The sequence below is a fragment of the Salvia miltiorrhiza genome, chromosome 2, assembly GCF_028751815.1.
Source record: "Salvia miltiorrhiza cultivar Shanhuang (shh) chromosome 2, IMPLAD_Smil_shh, whole genome shotgun sequence".
Taxonomy (NCBI): domain Eukaryota; kingdom Viridiplantae; phylum Streptophyta; class Magnoliopsida; order Lamiales; family Lamiaceae; genus Salvia; species Salvia miltiorrhiza.
In genome coordinates, this window is record NC_080388.1 from 3,416,081 (window position 1) to 3,432,511 (window position 16,431).

Below are 16,431 nucleotides of genomic sequence, written 5' to 3' on the forward strand. Positions count from 1 at the left end.
CGAAAGTTGTTTTACTCCACTAACATCTATAAATACAAGAGCATTTAAGGCTTCTCCATTTACAATAAAACCTGAAACCTAAACAAAACAAACACAATGGCAGACAAACGAAAAAAGGCCAACTAGACAGAAATTGAAAGAAACAACATTGCACAATGACTTCTCCAAAACAGCAAGGACTTCAAGCTTCGGTACGGCGTGAAGAAAGAGGTAGCAATTGTGTTCAACATCGATGTGAGGACGGTTTGGCGACTGTGGACAGCAGCACGCGCACAAAAGTTGATGGGAAGGCCTGTACAACTTGTTTCAATGAAGAAGGGATCAACACACAATGATAAAAAGGTAATCGACGTAGAAAAACTAAACCAACTATCCGTTCTAGCTAGAGAGGTCAACTATAAGGAAAATGGCAAGCAAGCTTGAAGTTAGTAAAAGCTTGCTTGGTGTGTGGATAAAGGAAAAAAAGATTAGAGCACATACCAATGCAATTAAACCACTTCTAACACTTCAAAATCGGTTAAGTAGGCTCACTTGGAGCCTTAGTCAATTAAGTGCAATTAGTGCAAATGGGAAAATCAAATTTCAGCCTATGTATAACACAATACACATATGAAAAATGGTTTTATTTAACCAAAACATCGGATAGGTACTACCTGCTGCCAGATGAGATAGAGCTTTATAGAGCATGCAAATCTAAAAGATTTATTGAGAAAATCATGTTTATTTGTGTGGTTTCAAGGCCACAATATGACAATGAAGGTAAAATGATTTTTGATGGTAAGTTTGGGATATTCCCATTCACTATGATGGAGCCGGCTGTTAGGAACAACAAAAACATATTGAAAGGCACGTTGGAAACAAAACCGATCCAGGCAATCACAAAGGAAGTGAGCAAAGATGTTTTCATCAACCAAGTGAGTTTTTAGTCTATGCTTTTAACTATCAGAATGCATTATATGCTTCATCATTTAGATTATTTTCCTACTTATCACTTAATGTTTCAGATTATTCCAACAATTAAGGCCAAGTGGCCTCGTGGTGCAAGCAAGCATATAATCATACAACAAGACAATGCGAAGCCCCACATTAAGGGTCCAAACCCTGACTTTGTAGCCGTTGTCACTTCAGATGGATTTAATATCCAACTGATATGCCAGCTGCCGAACTCGCCGAATACAAATGTGAATGATCTAGGGTTTTTCAGAGCAATTCAGTCCCTATAAGATGACAAGTTGGCAAATGGTGTAGATGATTTGCTCAAGAACGTGAAAGATGCATTTGAAAAGCTTGAGCAACATAAGTTAAACAACGTTTTCCTCACACTACAGGGTTGCTACCATGAAATCATAAAATGTAGAGGCAACAACAAATTCAAGATTCCACATATCAATAAGGAAAGACTCTCAAGACTTGGAGTTCTCCCAGAATATTTGGAGGTGGAAGAACAGCTTGTAAGAGACTGTTTGGAAGAGTTAAGGCAGCAGCAAATTGAACAAGGCACAATCTACAACCTTGATTCACTGGTTGACTCACTACAGCAGGTTGCACTTATGGATTAGTTCTTGTTTTTGTGGTTTTATTTTTGGCTAGAAGGTTTACAAGAACAAACAATATTAGATTGTTTGTTATGTAAACCCTTTTGATTGTCTCAGCTTAATGTAATGTTATTTTGCATCATAGACATAAATTCAGCCACGTTAATTCCCTCAGACAACAAAGAACAGAATCATCACAGGGTTTTCAGCCAACATATAACCCACATAACACAGGAACAACCTCCTAAACTAGGGAATACCTAGTGGTGGCTACAACATGATTGGGATTAACCAAAAAAAAAACAAAGAACACAGTGGGTTTCCTCATACAACAAAGAACAGAGTCACTATAGGTTTTTCAGAGTCATCACAGTGTTTTCAGTCACATAAGGTAGACAAGGCATCAACACAGCCATAGATAAGATATGCAAGGCATCACCAGCCAACAAACACCCACAACAATACAAGGCATCGCCACCCATAAAACACCCATAGATAAGGCATGCAAGGCATCACCAGCCATCAAACACCAACAGATAACGCATGCAAGGCATCACCAGCCACCATCAACCCATAAGCAAATTAGGAACAGAATCACCTGATTATATTAGGTCTAAGGCCGTTGGGCACCACTGAGAAAGCAATCAAAGGTAACAAATCCTTCTCTCATCGCTCCAGCCCCTCCAGTTATCAAATGGTTCTGGCACCACCGTATCAAAGGGTCGGCCTTCTTCATCCTGGATGGAGCCATCCACGGCCAGATCTCCCTCCGTTTCAGGCACCACTGTATCAAAGGGCCGGCCTTCTTCATCCTGGACGTATCCATCCACGGCCAGATCTTGGGGTGTTTCCGACGCCTCCATCAAGTCCATTTTCGGCACCACAGTGTCCGGCTCCAAAGCCCAAGACAGAAAGGACAAAGCTTCAAAGTGAGTCGCTGTCAAAACATCTAAAAACATTGGAGAAGACTCCGTCATTGGCGTCGTATCACCGAAAACCAAAGGGGGGAAAAACAAATCGGATGATTCATCGGTAGAGTCATCGGTGGTGCCGAGATCCATCGGAGATGGTAATAGATCAGGTGATTCTTTGGTAGAATCACCGGTTGAACAAAGACAAGTGAGAATCGATTCTTGCTCCATCAATCAGGGGTGAGAGGCGATAAGAAATCGGAGGCCGAAGGGGAAATTGACGAGGAAAGATTTTCCGAGTGAGGCCGAAGGAGAAATCGGCGAGGAAAGACTTAAGGTTTTCAGAGAGGGAAATGATGTCGCGCTAATAAACTTAGGGTTTGAAGGTGAATGGGATTTTAACTCTACATAGGAGAAATAATATTGGGGGGGGGGGGGGTTGGTTTTAATTTGACACATTTTCAGAGGTCAATTAAGAGTGTTTAATTAGGTCCGACTTTTTAATTAAGAGAGTTTAAATTAGATTTGTGGTGGGCCCAACAATGGCAATAAAAGTAAATTGTGAAACAAAATAAGGGTAAATTTGTCAAAAAAGTGAAACATGACTCTTTTTCATAGACAAGAAAAAGATGGGAATCAGGACTTTTTTTCGTGGACGGAGGGAGTATATTTTATCAATCATGTGTAACTTCTTTCTGAAAGAATTTCTTTGACATTGTATCGCCGAGGTACAGTGGCCCCAACACGAATCTATATTTTAATAAAACTTTCAAATTAGGGTAGTCTTAGCCAAAAATTACTGAAGGTTGTAGCCCATTTTTAAATTGGGTTGAACCCACAAAAGTTCTCGGGCCCAATTCACTAGATTACAGGCTTTTGGTTCGAGTTAGGCCCAACTGAATGGTGCCGTATATAAAACTAGCCAGTTTTACATTCATTACTCATGAGCCCCTTGTATTGGGCTATACTCTTTATGACATAATCATATACTATCTTCGTCCATCAAGAGTATACTATTTTGGGTTCGACACGGATATTTTAATAAAATTGTTGGTAGATATGTTTTTTTGTTGATAAAGAGTTCCAAAAAATGAGTAGTTGTGATTAAATTGAGTGTGTGGTCACAGATTTTAAGATGCAATTTTTTATGTTAAATTCATTAATCATGATAATCCTATCTACGTACGAACAATTTTTTTAACAAAAATAAAAAATCATGGCTAAGGTAATACTATGTTATTTCGTTTTCTTTAAAAAAAGTCATTTAAACAATGTCACAATATTCCTCTAATATTTTATAATAATTATACAATGTACTATAGGATAATACTATTTTTTATTTTTTTGTGTTTCCTTTCCATTTCCTCTTTCGTTTGTGTGTGTGTTTTTTTCTTTTCAATATTTTACTTTTTTATTTTCATTTCACCTATTGTCTTATAATATAATGTACTATAATGGATCATTGTGCACCACATATTATTTTTACAAGTTTAGTTATTTATTTATTATGTTTTTATTTTGCGTTCATTGATTTATTATTATATATTGTCTTATAGTATATTAATAAGTTATGATTAATTTGCGCATCGTATGGCATTATTCCTATAATTGTAGTAATTCATTTACATTTTCTTTAATTATCATTATGGATAATTATGTAAATTACAAATTCAATCAAAATATTATCAATTTTTTAATTTTTTAATAAATGTGTAAATGACAAAAAAGTCCAACTATATTCCATCCGTTCCGCGAAACATGAGTCACTTTTGAATACAAGATTTAAGAAAGTAGTATTTAGTGTGTTAAGTGTGGTAGCTAGGTGAAAAATTGAAAATATGAATAAAGAGAAAATTTTTCACAAAAATGAAATCAGGAAGTCATATTTTTGTCTTCATCACTTTTGTGCAACCGGCGGTACCGTACAATCGGGTTGACCCGCACCCATAATAATGTTAATTATACGATTGTATGGTACAACCGGTTGTACCCAAGACCTCCTAAAAAACTTTTGTCATATAAAAAAACTTAACAAGTATCGTGGGACGGCCTAGAAAGGAATAGAACTTATATTTCGTAGGATGAAAACAATACATATTATGTGTATTTCACTATTTATAAAAGTATTAAAAGTATTGTCAAGTTATTATTTTATCTCTATTGTCCCCAATTTAAGAAAGGGTTAATGAAAATATTGTCAACTTAATTGTGTTTTATTTTCTTTTCAAAAGGGTTAATGGTAGAGAATTAATACCCATTCTCAAAGATAAAAATAAAAAAATACCCACACAAACTAAAACATATAAATAATACTCATTTTTTGAAAAACTTGACACTTAATTATACCCTTACAAAAAAAAGAATTTCCAAAGAAGCACTCTTCCCCTCCCCCAAATCGCAGCTCATTCTTCTTATCATGATCTCTCTCTCTCTCTCTCCCCTCTCCAAGGATTCCCCCCTCCGCCCAGCTGCACCGCGCTTCCGCCGCGGCCTCCCGCCTCTGCAAATTGAAAATCAAACCCAAAATAAAACTTCACAAAATATTTATCTTCAAATCCTAGAAAGCTTATTCTTCAATATTGGGTTTCTTCGATTTGTACTTAATATGGTGGTTTGAAAGGTATATTGAGGTCTTCTATACAGTAATTATTGTTATTAAAACTATTTTTATGGTTTATGAACAACATTGTTAAATTGCAGTTGATATATTTCGAAGATTCGTGTGTTCTACATTGCTCAAATCGTGAACTTCGCTTGGCATACTCGACAAGTCACGCATGTCGAGCATAGGTGGGATATGAACAAATACTCGACATGCTCGACCACTTGGAGTCGAGCATGTCGAGCATTAAGCATTTAGAGCTGTTTCTCGACATGCTTTACTTATCGAGCATGCCGAGCAACGCTTGTAAGTCGAGCGATGTAGAACAACGACAATGACAAGTCATACATGTCGACCAAAGTTTGCAAGTCGAGCGATATAGAACAACAACAGTTGCTCGACAAGCTCGACTCTCTCTCTCTCTCTGTCCAGATCTGTCGGCTCCCCTTCCACCTCGCCACACCTCGCCTCTACTATGGCTCGCCTTGCCTCACCTTGTCGTGCTGCTCTTCTACCTCACCTCACTGCGCTTATCCTCTGCCTGTACTTCGCCTGAAATTTGAATTAGGTTCAGGGCTCGACGACACGCAATGCTCGATGCTCGATACTCGAGGATCGAGCAATAGTTCAATTTGAACTATTGCTCGGCAGTCTATGCTCGACAAACTCGACACTCGACACTTGAGCATTGCACAATGATGCTCGACACATCATTGTCGAGCAATGCACGAATTGTACATAAGGGTAAAAATGTCTTAAATGGGTATAATCTATTGTTTTGTAAATGGTGGGTAGTTTTTAGGTTTTGTCTTTCAAAAAGGGTATATCTCATTTTGCCCCTTTTCAAAATCTCTCAATTTTGAAACGTTTTCCATAAAAGTATCTCAACATTCAAATTTCAGTAACAATAAATTCGTGGGTTGGTCTTGCATGCGGCCGGCCGCATACTATGCGGCCGGTTACTTTTAATAAGCACAAGATATACATTTGTTCGCACAAATGTATACTTATGTAACCGTACAAGTTCTCATGAATAAAAGTAAAATTTATCGTGAATAAATGTAATACTTTAGAAATATTACATTTCATTGTAAAAATAAGTACTTTTTATGACGACAATGATTACGTGATCAAATAGTTAACAATATAAGTATTAATGAGTGAAAATAACTAAAAGTAAAAGTTTTTATGAATAAAAGTAAACATTATTGTGAAGAAATGTAAACTTTCAAACCGACTGCATACTATGCGGCCGACAGCACCCAAGAATTTGCGTAAATTCATTATGCTGCAATCTTAGGTGGATTTTTTTTTCCAACTCATTATATGGAATTATATCATTTTATACTATAAAAAATAATATATATATATATATAGGGGAGGGATCCATGAAGAATACTACTCTAATAGAGAATAGAGAATAATCCCTAAGCGTTGGATCAACGCAATCCAACGGATGAAAAAAACATTCGAATAAAAGAAACAAAAATATAAAAACGCGTTGACAAAGTCTGACTCGCTTAATTACGGACGAAAAAGGAGTAAATTGGAATTTTACCTACACCTGTAAATCTGGAATATTCGAAGAAATGCCGATATTCACTCCCCCACTCATCAAACTTATTCTATCGAAAATTAGGAAACTGCAGCAAAAAAATCAAATCGACAACCACCATTCCCAATTCCATATCTCGACGGCGCGGAAAGTTTGTAAGGTTTGTGTTCTTTAGTTTTTTTGTGGAATATTCACAAGTCTGTGCTTTAAATTTTTTCAAATATTCAATATTCCATATCTCGACGACGACGCCATTCAACATTCTCTCTTTCAATCGTTAATTCAATTTTTCGTGGGTCAAATTTGCAGGGAGTTTTGAGTCGGCGATCCTGTTCGTTGTTAAAGAGATTGGTGAAGTAAGTTGAATTAAATCTCAGAAGAATTTATAACTCCGAAGCATTACAGACTCAGTTCATATGATTTTTGTTCGAACACATATAGTTATTGGTTTTGTATAAGTTTTGATTCAGCAACGAGGTCCTTTGATTCAGCTGCTATGGACTTCTTGAGATTCAAGCTCACAATCCAATTTAAGAAGATGGAAAGAGAATTCTGGTTGGCACCTGCATTTGGAGGCCAAAATTTGCAATAATATATTTATATTCACTTTATAAAAAAAAACTGTGTTCTATTCAATAAAAATAATGTTATGTTCATTGTAAAATTGAGATTATTCGTTATATAATTGTAAACACAAATTTTATTGTATTCAATTTAATGAAATACAAAAATGTGTACAAATCCAAAATACATGGATTGAAATGAATTTGTTGCGGGTTGCGATCCTCTACTTTAATCCTCTGATTCTCCTCTTCAAACTTCTTCAAATCTTTGGAGGGAAGTACGCCTTCTTGATCTCCTTTGATTTGAATGTTGGCTTGAATTTGATTTGATAACGTCAATCCAGGGGCCTGCACCTTATTTCTGAATCAAACGTTGCCTTGATTGTTGGAGATGACTTCGTCGTAGAGAATTACTCCTTCAATGCTTGAGCTCTCCAAATGATTTCTGTTCCCTTTGACTCCACAAATGACCCATATTTATAGGTGAAGAATGGAGTGGGCTGTGGGCTTTGGCCTGTCATATTGGGCTTTTAGGGCTGAGGTGGCGCGATTTGATTGGTTCCTCAATATTTGTATTTATCTACATAAAATATTTAATATTTTATGTAGATATTCCACATGTCAATTTCTGATCGGTCAATAAATCCACATAATCAAATATTAATTATATATTTATTTAATCTTGGAATAATATTTAATTTAATTCCAAAATATAAAATAAAATATATAATTTCATATTTAATCTATAATTTCCACATGGCAGAATTTAATAGGCTATAAATTTAATTGCCTACAAATTGCCCCATCGAGACTTGTTCATGGACATCTTGGATATTGGAAATGGACGAGTCTCGAACTTATTTAATAGTTTAAACTCATATTAAGGAGTTCTTGAATTTAAATTTGTAAATAGTTTATACTCGTATTTAGGAGTTCTTTAATTTGACTTTGTAAATAGTTTATACTCATATTAAGGAGTTCTTGAATTTGAATTTGAATTTGACTTTGTAAATAGTTTATACTCGTATTTAGGAGTTTTTGAATTTGAATTTGAATTTGACTTTGTAAATAGTTTATACTCGTATTTAGGAGTTCTTAAATTTGAATTTGAATTTGACTTTGTAAATAGTTTATACTCGTATTTAGGAGTTCTTGAATTTGAATTTGAATTCAAATTGATCCAATAATGAGACTATTTAATTTAGATAGTTCATTTCATATCAATTGAATTTTGCCCCAAATATAATTGAAGAAAGGTAATAATTTTCGAATGTCACCTTTTTAAATCAAACTTGTTTTTTTGCCAACAAGTCCATTTGATTTATACCAAAGCCACGTAGGTCCATTCTTTACTAATTTGAAAGTGTTTGTAAAGAAAGCAACATGCTTCATTTTCTTTTCTTTTTCCCGAAGTTATCAGACCCACGCCTTATTTTGCAGAAAACTTGTCTGCAATAGAAGTCTTCTTCCAACAGGACTCCAATTTTGTTATTCTTCTTCCTACAAGCGATTTGCATCCTGAAGATCTTCTTCTGATTATGAATAATAAAGCTCCTGCTGCGTCCCTATCTTCTTGCGAATAATTGTGGATATCATTTCATGGATACATATACAATAAGAACTCATCTTATAGTTATCCATATATATTACGCAGCAACCGAACTAATAAATCCAAATTTCAGATTCTTCAAGGTTATCAGCTGCTATCTCTGATAAGAATTCGTAGGTTATCTCCAAGTAATTAAGTAGAAAGAGACTTCTATTCAACATAAGAAACCACCACTATATAAAGAGTGCTAAAGCTCAAAATTTTTTCTTCAAACTCAAGCTTGGATCGCAGAAATCCTCTTCCTCTTTCAATTTTCTTTCGTTGACAACGTTGAGGTTGAATCTTGGTGAGTTCTTCTTCCCATAGCTGTAAGAAATCTGTTTCTGTACTCTGCCCTCCATTTGTTCGATGAATTGTTTGATAGAAAAAAAATCAACTTCAAGTTTGTTTTCTATCGAGTTTTGCTGCGATTTTTTTTATTATTGTTCTTCACAGATAACTGGAGATCCAGTATATAATCACTTGACTTTAAATGGAGTAGAGTGTGGAGAGAAGCGGCGGCGGGATGGGCTCCTTGTTGCTGCCCTGTTTTACCGGAGCTGCGTGCGTAGCGGCAGTCCCCAGAAGCGGCGGCGGTGCGGCTCTCCTCCTCGCTGGTGCTATCCGTCGGAGAATGTGTTGTGCTTCCAGCTAGGGAGACAAATGCGGAGCTTGGAGGTTAAACTCGCCGGATTACCATCAATGGCGTCGACATTTATGCAGCAATTCGCAAAGAAGAAGACCTTCGGGAAGCGATCGTCGAAGAAGTATTTGGAGGAGGCGCTGTACAAGAAGCTGTTCAGCGATGGCGGTGATGGAGGAAGCAGCGTGGAACCAACTGACGAACCACCAGCTCCAATTCATTCGTTCCGCCCTGAGATGAGTATTAGGAGGGGAGTACTTGCATCAGAATGCTAAGAGGCTATGTAGCAGTTCTTCAAGCGAGGGAGAGAGCAGCAGGAAAAAAAGTTGATGCTTCCAAAGAGAAAAGAACTCGTCAATCTGAGATGAGTGCATATTTCTATTTTCGAGATACTTTCCGCTCAGATGGTATGGAATTGCTTTGACGACATGGTCCCAAGGGATCATATTTCTCTACGAAGTCTTCACCATCATAGTATCCATGACGCTTTAAATGATTCCGGCTTCTGATGGATGGCGTTGCAAAAAAAAGATTTGAGATTTGAGTTCAGCTTTGAATGCGTCAGTAGATACTAAGAAGAAGGCAGGAGCTCGAAGATAGACCTTTGTCCGTCATCACTGCAGTCTTAAAGTTGCGTGTGGGAAAACTATGAAATTCATTGCTTTGCCTTGCTTGATTAGTTGATCTTGATATAAAACTCAACTCAAATCATAAAATTTTGTTTCTTTTGCAATGTATCTTGAACGCAGAAGCATAATAAGATTCTCCACATGCCGTGAGTGAACCATTTTTCTCTGTTTATTTAGATAGCTCTGTTTTCCCATTCATTCTTGATATTGCTTTTTCCATATCAATGAGGCATTCCTTTTGTGCTTCAGTTATTGGCAGATATGCAAGAATAAGTCCACGACAAATCTCAAAGAAAGATTATATGTGTCCATTATCTTTTTTCAGTATGGTTCTTTAAAGGATATGGAGTTGCGAGGTATGAACTTTTGATATTAATCCCTCATTATGCATTCTTTTTGTTCGCTTTCTTCCATGTAGGAATTTAAATTTGCACCAACCACTTCAAGTCGTCGATCGAGTGCATCTTATTGAAGAGTTTTGCTCGGATACACTTTTCTTCTTGAGAGTCGTGGATATTTTGCTTTTTGCAGATTTTTAGCTGGTTTCTTACATATAGGAGTTTTATGTTGCCCCAACTTCAACTATTGTTCGAGTGCATTCAACCGAGGAATTTCGCTGATACAAATTGATGGAGTGCATTCAACCGAAGAATTTTGCTGATACAAATTCGAGGAATTTCTTCATCTACTCATCAGAGCTTCTCAATATGGATTGGATGATGTTTACCTTGCACCTTTAGGTGGCTCTCAATTGGCATTTATTAAGATTCTGGGTGCGCTCGAATCTGGGCCATTGTGAGTCTTGCCTTTAAAGATTGCTGGTTACATCTTTCTCATTGCGTGCTTCTATGTGGACTAGATGACTCAATTCTTTAATAGGTCTTGGGTGCGCTCGGACCTAGGATTGCTCGAGTCTAGTTCCAATGGAGTTGTTACTTTTGGCGAGTGCGTGCTTCCACTCCATTACTACCGGTTCAAGGAGTTGTTACTTATGGTGAGCGCGTGCTTCTACTCCACTCCTAGGCATCATAAAGCTCAAAGCTCGACGTATACTTTGGAAGTAAGGCGAAACCCTCCATATCGACGTATATTTTGGAAGCAAGGGGAAGCACTCTGCATCGACGCATACTTTGGAAGCAAGGCGAAACCCTCCACATCGGCGTATATTTTGGAAGCAAGGGGAATCACTCCGCATCGGCGCATACTTTGGAAGCAAGGCGAAGCCCTCCATATCGATGTATACTTTGGAAGCAAGGCGAAACACTCCGCATTGGCGCATACTTTGGAAGCAAGGCAAAACACTCCGCATCGGGGCATACTTTGGAAGCAAGGCGAAGCACTCCGCATCAGCGCATACTTTGGAAGCAAGACGAAACACTCCGCATCGGCGCATACTTTGGAAGCAAGGCAAAGCATTCCGCATCAGCGCATAAAGCTCGAAGTTCAAGTTTAAGAAGATCGAAGACACAACCCTCAAAGACTGCTAAAAGACCATCCAAGAATCAACTTGAAGATTGGAGATAGCTCTTTCAAAATGTGTTGAAGCTAGATGTCGAGACGCGGAGTTTAAATTTGATCAAAAAAAGCTTTGGAGGTTTGGACCCATTTTGTCACTTGCTTCGTCACTTGTATTATTTCATAACTTTCAAGCATCATTCATTGTTTCTTATGAATTAATGTACCATCAACCATCCACCATTCATTTTATTCACCAACTTTGTATGATAGTAATCCAAATTGAAAAGACAACTCCAAATCATGACTGAACTTAGAAATATCTAAGCTGCCTACGTACCCTTTTGAAAGGAATCAAGTCAAAACGTAGTTCAAAGATCGATTTGAGTTTTGATGGGGGGGCGCCGTACACAGTTTATACTCTTGCGGGCTAGGAGTGACTATTTATTTTACCACTATATAGACAAAGTGGAGTATATAATAGTTTAACCACATAATTTACCTTTTGGTGGGAGAAGTTTAGCAGTTTAACCACATACACTTTCTTTGGTGGGTGCCGTGCATAGTTTATACTCATATGGGCCAGGAGTAACATGCAGTTTAGGCTCGTGCGTCAAGGAGCTGTCTTCATATTTTTTTTTGTTTTTTTTTTTTTTTTTTTTTTTTTAGGGATAGTAGCGCTTCAAGAACTTCCCATTTATGAGCCCAACTCTCACATTGTCTTCCGAGAGCGACTTATATGCCCCATTGGCGTAGACTTCTTTTGAGAGGCGGGTTAGATAGTATTCCAATCTTTGTTGAGCTTCTAATCTCTTCTCATCCAAAGCTTCCAATTCTTTGAGGTGCAAGCGTGCATTATCCTCTTCAACTACTATCTCTTCGCATGAGGTGATATCGTTTGACGTGGCAACATTTTCATTTTGCTGGCGAAGACTCTTGAAATCAACACTCATCCTTATTCTTCCATTTCTCTGGCGTATGAAGACCATATTCTCTGTAATGCTTGTTGTGATAACCCCACTTCTAATGAGACTTGCAATTTCTCGGCACACTTGACTTTGAGCAGTATGAGGAACTAGATTACTAGCACTATTAGTAGTGTAGTAAGATGAAGCCACACTTTCTCTATCTTCTTTGTCTTCGAGCATCTTTGAATCGGAAGAAGCTATACTTTCTCTATCTTCTTCATCTTCGACCGTCTTTGTAAGGATAACAGTCTTCATTCTGGCTTTCAATTCTCTCCCACATGTCACAAGTAAAGTGGTACATCTTTTCATACGAGAAGGGATCGAGCTCCTTAGCTTCTTTGTCATGTGCAGTCCATAACTTTCTTTTGTCTTGCCTCTTTTCCATGATTTGTCTTTGCCAAGTCTTTTAAAGACAGATGCTCGTTGAACTTCTCTTGTACCTATCCTTTTGAAAGCAGAAACTCTTTGAATGCTTGAATATTCCTTGATTTGTTGGGTGCTGGCATAGTTACTAGTAGCTCTTTTAATGGCAATACGAATGGGACTCTGCACTGCATACCCTAAGCCTGCTTTGGGGTTTTGGCTCGTATTACTGGTCTTTGACTTTGACATAGAGCTTTCTTGAGGATTGTATCCAGCATTAACAAGAAGTGTATATGCCTTCGGACCAAAGTGCTTTGACAGTTCTTTGTCTGAGAGATCCCCGTGCTCTGTGGTGCCATTTTTCTTTGGTCGGACAAACTCTTCAAGCGGTTGGAGAATTGGCTTCTTGGCATCAATCTTCGTTAAAGGCATTGTGAATCCTTCCATCTCCAAAAATGATTCTACCTTCTTCTTCTCCTGGCGAGATCCCGACTCATCATGCGGTGTATCATCTTTCACCATTGTGACTTTAGTTCTCTCCAAATAAAATTTTGCATCAGCAAAGTGTGACTCTGCTTCCGTAAACGGCTTTTGATCACCAACCACCTTTCTTACAACACCATTTTGATGATACTTGAAGCATTGATGCAATGTTGAAGGAATAACACCATTCTCATGAAGCCATGGTCGACCGAGAAGCATGTTGTAGGAGGTCTTAGCGTCAATCACGTGAAGCAGCGTCGTCGAATCCATATCCTGCATTAGCAATCGCAGCCTTATAGTGCCAAGAGCTCTCTGTCCTTCATGGTTGAAACCTTGAATCATTAATCGGCTACTTGATAGTTCGTCCACTTGAATCCCCAATTGCTTCAAAGTCCTTAGTGGCAAAATATTGACCGCCGAGCCTCCATCGATGAGAATTCGATTGACCTTCTGCTCCTGGGTGTAGCAACTCACGAACAATGGTCTGTTATGAGGTTCAAATCCAAACTGCAAATCTTCATCAGAGAATGTGATTGCCAAGACATCATCATCTTCATTCGTATTTAGCTTGAATTCTTCATCTACTTGATTGGATGTATCATACAGAGCTCCAACACCTTCTATTATGTCACTCACGTCACCGGTGGCGACATTTGCAGCAGCACAATCTTCTTCAAGTGATATCTTTCCTTCTCGAGCTAATCGCATGACTTTGTCTTTGAAGATGAAGCAATCATGTATGGGATGTCCAACCAATCGATGGTATTTGCAATATTTTGGGTCATCCGTTCGTCCTGCTTCATTTGGTCGCTTCATTTCTGGCAAATCGACAAGTCCTTCTTTGAGCAAGTCATCAAAAATTCCTGAAACATCAGAATCTAAGAATGGGTATTGTTTTTGCTGCATTTCCTTCAAGGTAAGCTTTCTTTGCCCCATATCTTGGGAAGAATTTTGGTTATTCCGGGAGGTATTTTGGTTGCCTTCCTGACTAACTTCTTTCTTCGGAAATTTCACAGATGTTGCCTTCACTGCCATAGATTCTTTTGTCGGCGCTTTAGCTTTGAATTCTTGCTTGAATTTGTGAGGCTCTTGGATTGGTGGCCCTTCGATTCCGCTTGCCGCCATACTTAATTCCATGTCATGAGCTCTAGTGGCTAGTTCTTCGAATGTTCTAGGTTGGATTCCTCGCAAGATGTATTGCAAGCCCCAATGCATCCCTTGAATGCACATTTCAATGGCAGATGATTCGGATAATCGGTCTTTGCAGTTGAGGCAGAGGTTTCTCCATCTATTGATATAATCAATCACTGGCTCTTCCTTGAATTGACGAGAACTTGTGAGTTCCACCATGCTGACAGTTCTTCTAGTGCTATAGAAGCGATTGAGGAATTCATGCTCTAGTTGCTCCCAACTATCAATTGAGTTTGACTCCAAGTCCGTATACCAGTCAAAAGCATTTTCCTTGAGTGAGCGAACAAACTGCTTGACCAAATGATCTCCATAGGTGCCAGCGTTATTGCATGTTTCAACAAAATGAGCAACATGTTGTCTAGGATTGCCTTTTCCATCGAATTGTTGAAACTTGGGAGGCTGATAGCCAAAAGGCATCTTTAATTGGTCAATCCTTTTAGTGTAAGGCTTAGAGTAGATCATGGATGACTTCGAGTTACCACTAGCCTTCATCGTTCCTTCAATAAACTCCTTGAGTTGATCTATCTGAATGAAACCATCGGCAGAGACTTCGATGTTCTTAGGAGGTGTCTTTTCTTCGCGGTGCTTTTCGAATGACTCTGAATCATCGCTTTCTTCATCTTTCTCGTCATTCACTCGACTTCCTTCTCCTTTCTCTAAGATGAGCTTTGAGATCTTGGCGTCTTGCTCCAATATATGCTTGTTCATGTTTTCAACAAGCTTAGCTAGGCCAGCAATTTGTTCCTCCAGAGTAGAAGCATTTGTCACCATGACGGGAGCTTCAAGAGAGTAGCTAGCGGCTGAATACTCCTTACTTGCTGAAGCAGACCTGGAAATTTCCTCCAATAGCCTAGCTTTGCCTCGAGTGATAACACCAATGTTCTCCAAAGTGATGTTTAGAGCAACACTTGAAGCTTTGTTCTCCATTTGAATTTGCTTGAGTTGTTGTTGGTGAAGATGAGAGATGAGAGGTAGAGAGGTCCCACTGGGCGTGCCAAAATTTGTAAACACAAATTTTATTGTATTCAATTTAATGAAATACAAAAATGTGTACAAATCCAAAATACATGGATTGAAATGAATTTGTTGCGGGTTGCGATCCTCTGATTCTCCTCTTCAAACTTCTTCAAATCTTTGGAGGGAAGTACGCCTTCTTGATCTCCTTTGATTTGAATGTTGGCTTGAATTTGATTTGATAACGTCAATCCAGGGGCCTGCACCTTATTTCTGAATCAAACGTTGCCTTGATTGTTGGAGATGACTTCGTCGTAGAGAATTACTCCTTCAATGCTTGAGCTCTCCAAATGATTTCTGTTCCCTTTGACTCCACAAATGACCCATATTTATAGGTGAAGAATGGAGTGGGCTGTGGGCTTTGGCCTGTCATATTGGGCTTTTAGGGCTGAGGTGGCGCGATTTGATTGGTTCCTCAATATTTGTATTTATCTACATAAAATATTTAATATTTTATGTAGATATTCCACATGTCAATTTCTGATCGGTCAATAAATCCACATAATCAAATATTAATTATATATTTATTTAATCTTGGAATAATATTTAATTTAATTCCAAAATATAAAATAAAATATATAATTTCATATTTAATCTATAATTTCCACATGGCAGAATTTAATAGGCTATAAATTTAATTGCCTACAATAATATATTTATGAATTGTATACTTTATTTTTATTTGGATGTTCTTAATCTTAGTAGGCTTTTTCGAAAAGTTATATATGTAATATTGTGATAATTCGTTACGTATTATATTTCTGAATAATATTATTGATATTTGATTTAGAATTGTGAAAATATTTAACATAAAAGTTTTTGAATAAGCGTAAAAAAGTTATAAACATCGAAATCAAATATTCGAATTTTTTTAGCTAACATAAAATATTTCGAACAAAGAGTAAAAAAATTATGAATATCTAAAATAAAC

The 16,431-nt window shown here is 37.6% G+C and overlaps 2 protein-coding genes across 3 annotated transcripts; both read left to right on the top strand.

Annotated features, from left to right (window-relative positions):
- Positions 1 to 6,545: 6,545 nt before the first annotated feature.
- On the top strand, positions 6,546 to 7,283 carry LOC131012667 (uncharacterized). Of its 2 annotated transcripts, none has more exons than XM_057940656.1 (3): positions 6,546 to 6,763; positions 6,913 to 6,959; positions 7,063 to 7,283. In XM_057940656.1, exons 1-3 carry the CDS (start codon positions 6,638 to 6,640, stop codon positions 7,193 to 7,195), a joined length of 306 nt encoding a protein of 101 aa, XP_057796639.1. In that variant the 5' UTR covers positions 6,546 to 6,637; the 3' UTR covers positions 7,196 to 7,283. The 2 variants fall into 2 exon arrangements, 1 of the variants encoding a protein (XP_057796639.1); XR_009097414.1 differs by having other exon boundaries at positions 6,562 to 6,763; positions 7,074 to 7,283.
- A 3,405-nt stretch (positions 7,284 to 10,688) lies between these two features.
- LOC131012668 (uncharacterized) lies at positions 10,689 to 11,716 on the top strand. The gene is made up of 2 exons (XM_057940657.1): positions 10,689 to 10,821; positions 10,906 to 11,716. Exon 2 carries the CDS (start codon positions 11,018 to 11,020, stop codon positions 11,477 to 11,479), a length of 462 nt encoding a protein of 153 aa, XP_057796640.1. The 5' UTR covers positions 10,689 to 10,821; positions 10,906 to 11,017; the 3' UTR covers positions 11,480 to 11,716.
- The last annotated feature ends 4,715 nt before the right edge of the window (positions 11,717 to 16,431 follow it).